The sequence below is a fragment of the Sus scrofa genome, chromosome 6 (genome assembly GCF_054392235.1).
Source record: "Sus scrofa isolate SSC_HxYL_T2T_F1_AM1 chromosome 6, Sscrofa_HxYL_maternal_Yorkshire_Landrace_v2.0, whole genome shotgun sequence".
NCBI classification, from domain to species: domain Eukaryota; kingdom Metazoa; phylum Chordata; class Mammalia; order Artiodactyla; family Suidae; genus Sus; species Sus scrofa.
The window spans coordinates 52837931-52849339 of record NC_139388.1 but is presented as its reverse complement, the minus strand read 5'-3'; the positions used below and the strand labels follow the sequence as shown (position 1 = coordinate 52849339).

General features: G+C 59.3%; 1 protein-coding gene across 28 annotated transcripts in view; it reads right to left on the bottom strand.

Annotated features, from left to right (window-relative positions):
- LTBP4 (latent transforming growth factor beta binding protein 4) overlaps positions 1 to 11409 on the bottom strand; it is a 32264-nt gene that overhangs the window by 13789 nt on the left and 7066 nt on the right. For 15 of the 28 annotated variants that reach the window (XM_084960951.1, XM_084960955.1, XM_084960932.1 and 12 more), the window contains 16 exons: positions 8557 to 8748; positions 8131 to 8378; positions 7952 to 8054; positions 7524 to 7598; positions 7305 to 7427; positions 6588 to 6752; positions 5729 to 5878; positions 5458 to 5601; positions 4156 to 4287; positions 3946 to 4071; positions 3069 to 3194; positions 2322 to 2564; positions 1740 to 1865; positions 1532 to 1651; positions 413 to 541; positions 39 to 164 (listed from right to left, as the gene is read on the bottom strand). In XM_084960951.1, coding sequence (XP_084817077.1) covers positions 39 to 164; positions 413 to 541; positions 1532 to 1651; positions 1740 to 1865; positions 2322 to 2564; positions 3069 to 3194; positions 3946 to 4071; positions 4156 to 4287; positions 5458 to 5601; positions 5729 to 5878; positions 6588 to 6752; positions 7305 to 7427; positions 7524 to 7598; positions 7952 to 8054; positions 8131 to 8378; positions 8557 to 8620 — 2200 coding nt within the window. In that variant the 5' untranslated portion in view covers positions 8621 to 8748. The remainder of the gene's footprint in view (positions 1 to 38; positions 165 to 412; positions 542 to 1531; positions 1652 to 1739; positions 1866 to 2321; positions 2565 to 3068; positions 3195 to 3945; positions 4072 to 4155; positions 4288 to 5457; positions 5602 to 5728; positions 5879 to 6587; positions 6753 to 7304; positions 7428 to 7523; positions 7599 to 7951; positions 8055 to 8130; positions 8379 to 8556; positions 8749 to 11409) is intronic. The other 13 variants (XM_084960942.1, XM_084960956.1, XM_084960961.1 and 10 more) reach the window with 1 other exon arrangement.

The window sequence follows — 11409 nt, the reverse complement described above, 5'->3', positions numbered from 1 at the left end:
CCACCCTTTCCCGGTCCAGGCCCAGCTTGGTTACCGACCGAGGCAAGAGGATCCGCGGGGTCCAGGCCGGTAGCCGGGGGCACAAGTACAGGCAAAGGAGCCATCGGTGTTGAGGCACTCGCCGTGGGGGAAGCAAAAGTCACCCTCCAGGCACTCGTTCACATCTAGGTTACATGAGAGATAAGGCTGCGGGGTGACCAGACCCGCCCCTGAGACCCAAGCCCCGCCTATGAAGCAGCATCCATCCCTGTCCCACACCCTCATGGATACCCGTTGGGCCACCACAGGAACCCCAAGGCAGGTTTCTAAACTCCACCTACAGTCCCCTTGTCCAGGAAGCTGGGTGTCACTGCCAGGCTCTCCAGCACTTCTCCCCTCCCCTCCCAATCCACCACGCCACCCAACCACCCACCTGTGCACGGCCCAGGCCGGCCAGATGGCACGCGATAGCCTGGCTCGCAGCTGCAGTGGAAGGAACCTTCGGTATTGGTGCAGTGGCCATGGGAGCCGCAGGAGGCGCCTGAACTGCATTCATCCACATCTGCGGGAAAGGGAATTTCAGGAGGGGTTCTGTCTAGGGAAACACTTAAGGATCCCCTTGGGCAGCAGGGTCTGAAGGAGGTGATGGGAAGTGTCTTGGGTTGGATCTGAAGAGAAGGCTCCATGGCAGAAATGGGTAGGGCAGACCAAGGTTCTCTAATTCTGGGACCACGATTAATTAAGGTAAGGGGTCAATCATTATAAACCAGAATCATTAGACAGGATTCTGCTGTGTCAGGGAGTCATCGTCTCTGGCCCGAGCTGAGGGCCCAGGATCATGAACCCAATCAGACCCTGGGCAAGGAACTTTGAGAAGCAGCAGGGACAGTGAAAGAGACAGGATCAAGCATCACTCATAGTCAGAGGTTGTGGTCAGGGCTAATGGTCAGCAGTTATGGTTGGGTCCAATGTCACAGTCAAGGTAGGAGTCACAGGTCAGGGAGTTCCTGTCGTGGCTCAGTGGAAATGAATCCGACTAGTATCCAAGAGGATTTGGGTTCGATCCCTGGCCTTGCTCAGTGGGTTAAGGATCCGGCGTTGCTGTGGCTGTGGTGTAGGCCAGTGACTACAGCTCTGATTTGACCCCTAGCCTGGGAACTTTCATATACCACAAGTGCAGCCCTAAAAAAAAAAAAAAAAAAAAAAAAAAGTCACAGGTCACAAACAGGGCCAGCAGGTGGAGTCAGGTCAGGAGGGTCACAACTGCTATCAGGGTTGGGGCCAGGGGTTATCAGCAGGGGTTCTGAGTAAGGTCAAATGCACAGTCAAGTTGAGGGTTAATTGGTCACAGAGTCAGGAGTCGAGCAAGGCCAAGGGTCATGGGCCAGATCAGGGCCCATCATCTGGTCAGGGCTCTGGAGTCTGGGTGAAGAGGCCCAGCTGGGATCTAGAGATTGTGGGCTAGGTCAGGGTTGTAGTACAGGATGGGAGTCACGGTCTGGGTCAGAAGTGATGACACAGGTCCAGGATCACAGTGAGGGCCTGATCTCACCAGTACATCGGCCGTGGTGCAGGTGGTGACCGGCAGGACAGGCCCTGCACTGGAAGGAGCCAGGTGAGTTCACACACTCCTGCCCAGGACATGCCAGGTGGTTCTCACACTCATCCACATCTGGGGGGCAGAGGAGAGGGTGGCCTTGAAGGAGTGGCCCAATGCCCCCCTCACCCACCCACAATCCTCCCTCCCTCCCCGGCCTCACCCTCGCACTCGGAGCCGGCAGCATTGGGCTGGAAGCCCGTGGGGCAGACGCACTGGAAGCCACCTTCTGTGTTCTCGCACCGGCCATAGGCGCAGGGCGGGGGGCTACGGGCGCACTCGTCCACATCTGGGGCAGAGGAAACCAGTGGGGCTGAGGAAGGGGCTGGGACCGATTGTCATCACCACCACCCCCAACGTCCGATTTTGGAGGCAGCGCCCTGGACTTTGCTCAGGTTGTTCCCTCCTTCCGAAACGACAGAAGCTTTCTTGTCTCCCCATTAGTGGTCTCTCCAGCTGCCAGGATGAGCTTAGGGCCTGCCTGTTGCCTTCCCTGCCTCAGAGTCGTCCCTTCCTCAAGGCTCCTTCAAGCACAAGAGTATCACCCAAAAAGGGAGGCAGAATGGAGAGCACACTCATATTTGGAGAAAGGGATGAAGACTCTGGAGCCAGGCCCTCCCACCCCCTCACTACCCCCATCCTCCTGCAGAGCTTCATCACCCTGCCTCTCTGCCCCCCCAGTCATGTCTCTCTCCTGTCCCCACGGCAAATGGGGTTGCAGCAACCTTGGACTCAGCACCCTCACCTTGGCAGGGGGCCCCCGGCCCACGGGAGCGGAAGCCAGCAGGGCAGGCACAGTGAAAGGAGCCCGCCGTGTTGTCACAACGGCCTGGCCCGCAGGGCGGTGGCTCCTGGGCACACTCATCCACATCCTCTTCACACGCCGAGCCCCGGAAGCCAGCCGGGCACACACAGCGGAAAGAGCCAGGCAGGTTCTCACAGACCCCTCGGCCGCACAGGCCCGGGCTCTGGATGCACTCATCCACATCTGCTCAGAGCAAGGGATGCAGGTCATACAGCCTTGACGCCCCCCTCCCAGGCTCCATTCTGCCACCCTGTCCCCATCATTCGGCTCTTCATCCGCCGTCACTCAGCCCCCTGGTCTCCATCATCCTGCCACCTGTCCTCCACCATTCTAACTCTCCAACCTTCTTCCCTCTACTTTCTTAATCACTATTAAGCTGCCTGTCTGCCTCCTAGACCTCTGTCTTTCTAGTCCACGTTAAAGGGCCTCCTTATACTCTGTCCTCCACAACTCTGCTCCCTTCCCCGTTATGACATCTCCATCCCCCATCCTTCTGCTTCTCCATCCTCCATGACTCAGCCTTTCTGTTTTCCATCACTTGGCCTCTCCATTCCCAGCAGGCTGCATGTCTGGTCCTCAGAGCCTGGCTTCTGTATCCCTTCAGTCAGCCACTGGGCCTCGTGGCTCAGTCTCTCCATCCCTCACCGCTGCTAAGTTACCCTTCCCCCTACATCTCCAGTCCCTCACCCTGGCAGCTGGCTCCGTGAGGCGCAGCCTGGTACCCAGCGGGGCACACGCATAGGAAACTGCCTGGCGTGTTCTCGCAGCGCCCGCGGTCACACGGTGGCGGCACGCGGTGGCACTCGTCCACGTCTGCGGGCACAAACCGGGTGACTGGGACTGGGGCAGACACTCCGCCTTCTCCCCTCCCCGAGGCGGCTTGGGGAGGCGGGGACAGGAGGGGCGGAGTTAAGCTTTGGCCAGGGCCAGGCTGGGTCGGCAGCCAGAGGAGATTTGGGGCTCGGAGTGGGTCGGTTTAAGGCTGAGGCGGAGCCTGAGCGGGGAGGACAGGACAAGAGCTGGAGCCTCAGCCAGGGCAGAGGCAGAGAGGGGAGACGTAATTAGGAAGCAATTTAGGGAGGGCAGGGCCTGGGAAGGGCAATGTCGCGAAGGGCAGATGTGGGGACGGAGCAAAGGGAAGGCAGGAGCGAGGGAAGGGGTGGTTTTGGGACGCGGCACTGGTGTGGTAGGGTGGAAATCAGGAGTCATGGTCAAGGGATCGGGGGCAGCCGTTGTGGCACAGGGGAGGGCCTGGGAGAGGGCTGGGGCGAGCGCGGAGTATTGAAGGGGCGGGGCCAGGGGCGGAGCCGGCCGTGACCCAGTCTGGGCGAGCGCCCGCGCGGTAGTAGGGCAGGGGCGGGCCCGGACGGGAAGGGCCAGCTGGACCGGGAAGAGGCAGCGGTGGGTCCGAAGTGAGCGCGGGAGCTGGTCTAGGGACGGGGCCAGGGACCTGGCCAAGGCGGTAGTCAGACGGAAGGGGCGTGGCGAAGCATGCGGGGGCGGGAACGGCTGAGGAGGGAGAGCGGGAGCAAGACCCGGCAGGGGCGGAGCCTCGATTTCTCACCCAGACACTCGGTAGCCCGCAGGCCAGCTCGGAAGCCCGGACCGCACACGCATCGGAAACTGCCTGGTGTGTTTTCGCAGCGCCCAGGAGCACAGGGCGTGGGAACGCGGCGACATTCGTCCACGTCTGAGGGTACGGAGGGGTCGGGTCAGGAGGTGACCGGGTGGAGCCGCGCGCCCCGCCTCCTTCCTCCCGCTTCGCCTGGCTCACCGAGGCAGTGCGTGCCCTGCGGGCTGAGCCGGAAACCAGAGTCGCACGCGCAGGTGTAGCCACCGTGCCGGGGGATGCAGCGTCCAGGGCCGCAGATCTGGGGATTGCGCTGACACTCGCCTGCAGAGGGACCTGCGGGGGTCCAGAGAGCCAGAGTTTGCCCGTCTAGGAATCCTCTGTCCGTCAGATCCTCTGCCTAAAACACCTTTCTGGATGTCCCTCCTCAAGCGTCTTCCCCTTGCCATGCCCCTCTCCTTTACCACAGGACGTTCTCATCTCTGCCTGATTCCCCTCACAATGCCACGCCAAAGTTTCCTTTTTAAAATAGTTTGCTTCTGGAGTTCCCGTCGTGGCGCAGTGGTTAACGAATCCGACTAGGAACCATGAAGTTGCGGGTTCGATCCCTGGCCTTGCTCAGTGGGTTAAGGATCCCGTGTTGCTGTACACTGTGTTATGGGTCGCAGACGCGGCTCGGATCCCGCGTTGCTGTGGCTCTGGCGTAGACCAGCAGCTACAGCTCCGATTCGACCCCTAGCCTGGGAACCTCCATATGCCGCGGAAGCGGCCCAAGAAATCGCAAAAAGACAAAAATAAGTAAATAAATAAAATTAAAAAATAAAAATAAAATAGATTGCTCCTCAGCCCTCTACCTGAGATACGTTCTTAGTGTTCTCCATGAGAATTATTGCTCTAACATCAACTGAGCACTTACTATGCGCCGGATATTTCAGAGACAGCTTATTGAAGCCTCACAATGCACTCCACTGTACAGAGGAGGAAATTGAGGCTCAGGGAATTTTTTTTTTTTTTGTCTTTTTTGCTATTTCTTGGGCCGCTCCCGCGGCATATGGAGGTTCCCAGGCTAGGGGTCGAATCCGAGCTGTAGCCTCCGGCCTACGCCAGATCCACAGCAACGCAGGATCCGAGCCGCGTCTGCAACCTACACCACAGCTCACGGCAACGCCAGATCGTTAACCCACTGAGCAAGGGCAGGGACCGAACCCGCAACCTCATGGTTCCTAGTCGGATTCGTTAACCACTGCGCCACGACGGGAACTCCAGGCTCAGGGAATTTAAATTGACTTGCCCAATTGACAGAGAACTCGCACCCAGACCTATCTGAATCCATCTCCTGATGTAACTACCACCTCACGCTTCAAACTTTATCTTTTCCCACCCATTCCTTAACTCTTCTGGTGGTCACTTCCCCATATGTTCCATTGAATCTTCATCTTGGAGCCCTCTCTCCCAGAATTCCTGCCTGTAATACCCCCAGCAGTGCCCTCAGTCCCTCTACCGCACCTGATTCAGGGATCTCAGGACCTGTCCAAGCAGGGATGCTGGGCAGAGGAAGCTCAGGGCGTGGCCGGGGCTCTGGCCGGGGCTCTGGCCGGAGCTCTGGCCGAGGCTCAGGCCGGGGTTCTGGGCGATGAGTGGGCAGAAAGCCTGGTAAAGAAGGGGTATCACCAGTGGAGACCTGGATCTGGGTGTCCCTGCTCCTCCTCCCCTTTTGCCTATGGGGCTGGGGCAGCCCCCTGGAGATCCACACCCCCTTCTCCAGAAGCCAGCTCACCTGCGGGTGGCCGAGAGGTGGAGGATGGGGCCCGGGCCTGGCTGAGGGACACTCGGGGTGGCTCCGGGCCCAGAGGTCTGGTGTTGTAGCGGAGATCAGAGGCAGAGTAGTGGTAACCAGGGCCAGCGGGGCATATCTCCCGAAAACCCTCTGAGAACAGGAAAGAGAGGAAGATGAGCAGAGAAAGGGCGAGGAGCAGGGAGAATGAGAGGAAAAGAGAGATGCTCGGAAGAGAGAGAGGAGAAAGGTCTGGAGTCTGGCCTTGACTGAGGGTAGGGTTTGGCCTGGGAGTGTGCCAGGGGTTTGAGTTGGTGCTGAGATGGGGTTGTACTATGGCCAAAGAATGGGATGTCTCAGAGGCTAAGGGCGGGCCAAGGATGTTTTCCCCTCTTTGGGATGGTAGTAGTGATAGGCCTTGAGGGCAGGGTCTGGTTTGGTGTCTGTAGGGATGGATTTGAAGACCAGAAAACAGATCTATTGAGGGGTCTGGTTTTATACAGAAGCAAGATTGCCAGGGAGGTATCCCTGGGAGAGGCATGCTGGGGGCGGAGCCCAAGGTGGAGCCTAGACTGAAGGCAGTGTCTCAGGAGCTGGGGACTTGGCCAAAGCCTGGGGACAAGATTGGGTAGGCAGCAAATCTCTAGGGCTAGGGCAGGCCAAGCCTGGGGGTGACGATCAGCCAGTCGACACAGCCTAACTTCTAAGTCGAGTGTCTCACCTCTGAGTGTGCCCAAGATGGGGCGGGAGGGTCTGGGTGGAGTCTAGTCTGAAGGTAGATTGGCTCAGAGACTGGGGGCTTTTCTACTCAAATGGGGCCGCTGGTGCTAAGTCTGGGGAAGGCCCGACAGGGGGCGCTCACCTGAGCCAAAGGGTGGGCAGAGCTGGCAACCCCGGCCCCAGGCTTTGCCCACACGGCTACAGCAGCAGATCTGCTTGGTGATGTTGCGCAGAATCGGCAGGGAGCAGCCGCCGTCGCGGAGCACGCGGAAGCAGGGCCCCTTGGCCTCTGAGATCACATGTTGGGCTGGGAGAGGGAGAGGAAATTCTTTAGGACGGGGTTGGGAGTGCGGGGGTGGGGGGTGGGGGGAGGGACTAGGGGAGTTGGGGGTGGGGGATGGTCCCAAGGAAGGTTCGGTGGGTGCGAGGGGTATTTGGGGGAGCTCTGAGAGAGTCTGAGGAAGAGCTGAGGGGTCTGGAGGTCTGAGAAGGGTTTGGGGCCAGAGGAGAGTCTGTGGGGGTGAATGAAAAAATCTGGGAATGATCTCAGAATCTGAAGCAGGTCTGGTGGTGGAGAAAGATGAGGGCATATGGGACTCTGAGAGGAGCTGATGAAAGTCTGGGGATCTGAAGGGATCAGTATGCAAAAGCTTTGAGGCATTCTTAGAGGGGCTGAGGAAGGTCCGCGGAGTCTGGGGGTGTATGAGAGCCTGAGACGTCCTGAGAGGGACCTAAGAGTGACTGGAGAGACCTGGGAGTCTGGAGATGGGGGTGGGTATCTAAGGGAATTAGACCCAGGGATGCTCCAGCCTGTGGGCAGAGAGGATATGGGACCCAGCTTCAGGCCGCGAGGGCTCACAGATGCAGCTGCTGCGGGACGAGTCGAGCAGGAAGCCGTCGGGGCACACGCAGGTGTACCCGCCATGCGTGTTCGCACACTCCCCATGCTGGCAGCGCCCTCCTGTCGCGCACTCATCCACATCTGCGAGGGATGGGGTGGTCCCAGTGGAGTCAGGGGCAAGCTCCCTGCCAGTCCCGCCCCTAAAGCCAAGCTCCTCCCACCACTGCCCAAGCTCACCTTCGCAGGACCCATTAACCCTTTCAAAACCAGCTGGACACGGCCCATCTGGGGCGCCCGCTTGGTCGGAGTTACCTGTGGAGAAAGGAGATAGGTGGGCCAGGGGCGGGTGGATGGAGGATGGAGTGCGAAGTGATGAAAATGGGGTGGGAGGAACTCAAAGGCATTGGGTGTAGTCTGAGTGCAAAGTCAGCTTTAAGTCGGCAATGTGCATGAGTGGGGCTATGGCACAAAGGCGAGGAGAGGACAGGGTAGCCAATGTCAGAAAACGGTGTGGATAGATCTAGGCTGGAAATGATCTCCACGACGGGGTAGAAGTGGCTAGAATTTTGGAGTGGGGGGCGGGTAATCTATGGGCAGAGTACAGGAGCGGCGGGGTTCTCACCCTTTCCCCGCCCCGATAACCCCGGGGAGGTCCTGGGGCTTACCCAGGAGCTCTGAGCACGACTGACAGTCGTGAACACCCCAGGCCAAGCCAGCCCCTCCGCAGCAGACCTCTTGCGTCCGGAGCCCGGGCAGCGGGGACGCACACTGTGGGGAAGCGTAGGGTGAGCGCGCCCCCGCGCGGTGGCTTGCTCGGGGCCCCTCCCCACCGGCCTCCTCTCACTTCGCCTCCGCGCAGTTCCCGAAAGCAGTAACCGAAGCCTGAGGCATCCGAGTAGCCGTCCTCGCGGGGAGCGCTCTGTGCCAGCACCGTGTAGGGCGCTGCTGCCTCGGCCCGCGCCGCCGCCTCGGCCCGCGCCACTGCCTCGGCGTCTGCCTCCTCCCAAGGGCCAGACACACGCTCCACCTGGTGCACCACCACCGACGCCTCCTGCGGGTGCTCCACGTGGACGCTCACCATAGACGCCACGCCTGGAGAGAGGCACGGCAGGGAAAAGTGGTGTCTATACAGATTCTCACCAACTGGGACTAGGAATGGGGGAAAGGGCGCCTTGGAAGAGAACTCAGGGGTAGGCAGGAAAGATGCGGGTCAGAGGAACAGCATGGGGCTGGACAGAGGGGTTGGAGGGGACTGCCACGCTCCCCTCACCATGTTCGTCGTCGCGGTGGTTGGCCAGTGGCATGGTGTACACAGAGCGGGTGAAGCCTGGCATGGCCGGGGCCGGGGGTCGGGCGCCGGTTGAGTGCAACTGGCAGAACTTGCCAGCGAAGTCCGGGGGACAGAGGCAGCGGTCAGGTTTCACGCACACGCCTCCGTTGTGACAGATCAAGGGACACAGGACTAGGGGGAGAGTGAGGACACTCAGGGCCTGCAACCCTCCTTGCAGCCCCCCCCGGGGGAACTATTGCACCCAAACTAAGTCCCCAACATTGTAACTACAGTCTCAAAGGTATCACTCAGTTCTAAGTCGTTCTTCCACGAGCTGTCTCGCGTCATCTCCCATTAACACTGGCCCCTTGCATCGGCTGGGTCCAGTCGAACAGCCCTTGGTGGTATAGCTTCGCCCACTGGGTCCTCTCATCAAACTCTCTAGATCCTCATTCACTTTCCTGTCACCCCTCCCTCCCTCTCGTGTTCCACTTTCTGGCTGAGTCTCCAGAACTAGCCCCGCCCGGTATTGTCCCGCCCATAGGCTCAGCGCCACCTACTTCGAATTTAAGTCCGAGCATTTTTACCGTCCCAGCCCGGCAGACCCAGCGCAGGTCACTTCCACTGACTAAAACCGCATTTTTAGGAGTTCCCGTATTGGCGCAACGGTAATGAACCCGACTAGTATCCATGAGGACACGAGTTCGACCCCTGGCCTGGCTCAGTGGGTTAAGGACCCGGCTTGCCCATGAGCTGTGGTGTAGGTCGCAGGCGCAACTCGAATCTGGAGTTGCTGTGGCTGCGGGGTAAGCTCGAATTCGACCCCTAGGCTGGGAACTTCCATGTGCCGCGGGTGCGGCGTTAAAAAGACAAAAAATGAATTAAAAAAATAAAACCGCATTTTTAGCCGCTCCCCGGCACCACTCCACGCTCGCAACTCTCTCCTTACCATTCTAGGCATGCTCACACCCTGTCTGGCTTGCTTCAAAATGTTCAAGTTCCGCCCACAGGCGAAGCATTCCCCCCCGGCCCCCCTTCTATGCACCTCGCCCACATCCCCTTCGTCTACCCGAGGGATCGTAAACCCGGTCTATCAAGGCCTTGAGCCCTGTCCTAACCTGCTGCCTTTAGCCCCACCCACCTCCCTTTCCTCAAGTTAATCTGCCCGGTTCAGGCTACTCCACCTCCCGGCTGTCCCGGCATCCTAGCCCCACCCACCTCACTTTGTCTCCGCCCACCTACCCTCTGGCTCCGGCTCCGGGTTTCTAGCTCTGCTTTCCCGCCTCCAGTAGCCCGGGGAGGGGCCAGCGGGAACGCGCTTGCTTTCCCCTCTGCGCGCTCTCGCTGGGCCCCCAGCCACCTTTGGGCGGGGCACTGCCAGCTGTGCGGCGGGGTAAACAAAGAGAGGGGTGCGGCGGGGGCAGGGCGGCGGCTCCGCATTCCGGACCCTTGGGGAGCCCTGGACCCGCTGTGCCAAAAAAGGCCGGACGTATCCCGCGACGGCGCCTCCTCCCTTTCTCCCCCGGGGAGGCCTAGAACAGCTGGAGACAGCTGTGAGGAGGGGAGGAAGGGGGCAAGCGGCCGGGGCCGCCCAGGAAGGCGTGTGTGGGATTCTGAGCCACACACTGGAGAGAGGAAGGCATAGAGGGAGCTCCCTCAATTTAGAAGGGTAAAGTGACTGGACTTGTGGGAGGAGGTCAGTTAACTAGAGGGATGCACTCTGGGGTTCAAAGACTGCTGGAGGCTTCTGGAACAGAAAGGAAGCCTATCCCAGAGGAAACTAAGGCACCCTTCAACAGAAGGAATCCCTTAAGACCTTTTGGGGAGAGTTACCGAAATAAATAGGACTGTAGTGTCTTCTAGGGAATGCCCAGGTTGAGGGTGCTGAGAACAAGGTTTAGATGGAGAAGTGGGATTCCGGGGGGGTCTCTGGCACACAATTATCTGGGAGGACTCTCAGACACTGTGGAGTCCCCCTTCGCCTCTCAGCTAAAGGATCAGGTACCCAAGTCTTTTCAGCTGCTTGGGGGAGGTTATTCTGGGAGAATTAGCAGAGAGCAACTCTGGGTTTCTCTGTAGATGGATAAGAAGTTCCTAAGGAGGGAGCCAGTTGGAAGAGAAGGACTTGGATAGACAGGAATTGGGGATCTCGGATGGGACTCAGTTGGAAACATAAGAAAATGAGAGCCTTCTGTGGGAAGAGAATTTGGCTAGGGAGCAGAGTTATCTCTGCAGAGGCTTTGTAATCGTGTTTCCCCTGGAAGTGGGAAGGAATAGCTGAGGGACAACACTCCGTTCTCTGGTGAGGGGCACTGTTTGGGGAGATTACATCAGAGAAGGAGAGGGAATTTCACCGGAGGGGTTGGTCTCCAGAGTCTGTTGATAGGAATGCAGAGGGGCTTAGGCCCTGAGGGCAGAGATTCTGGGCTCTCCGAGTTCGGGAAGTCAGGCCAGGACTCCAGGGTGCTCTAATAGCGGTCCTTAATTGAGTAGCAGGCCTAGGAGAGGCTTAACTATGCTTCAAGATTCCAAAATAGGAAGGGTCTCTGCTGGCGGTGCTGGTAATCCAGCTAGGTCTGGGTTCATTGCCTGGCCTCCAAAGACGTTTCTCCGTCTTCTCTTGGCCTGGATCTATGCCCCCCTGCCCAGCTCCCTGAGGGTTCCCACACCCAGGGCGGGCCGCTAGATGGGCACAGGCAACTCCATGTCCCGGGCCCCTGGAGGAATGAGGAGCTGAGGACATTGAGGTCCTCGCGAGGTCAGCCCCCCTTCACAGGCCCCTCCTTGTGCCTCCAGGGGCTTGGCACCCGCCTGGGCACGGCGCCTGGCACGGGCGCGTTGAGGCTGGGCTGG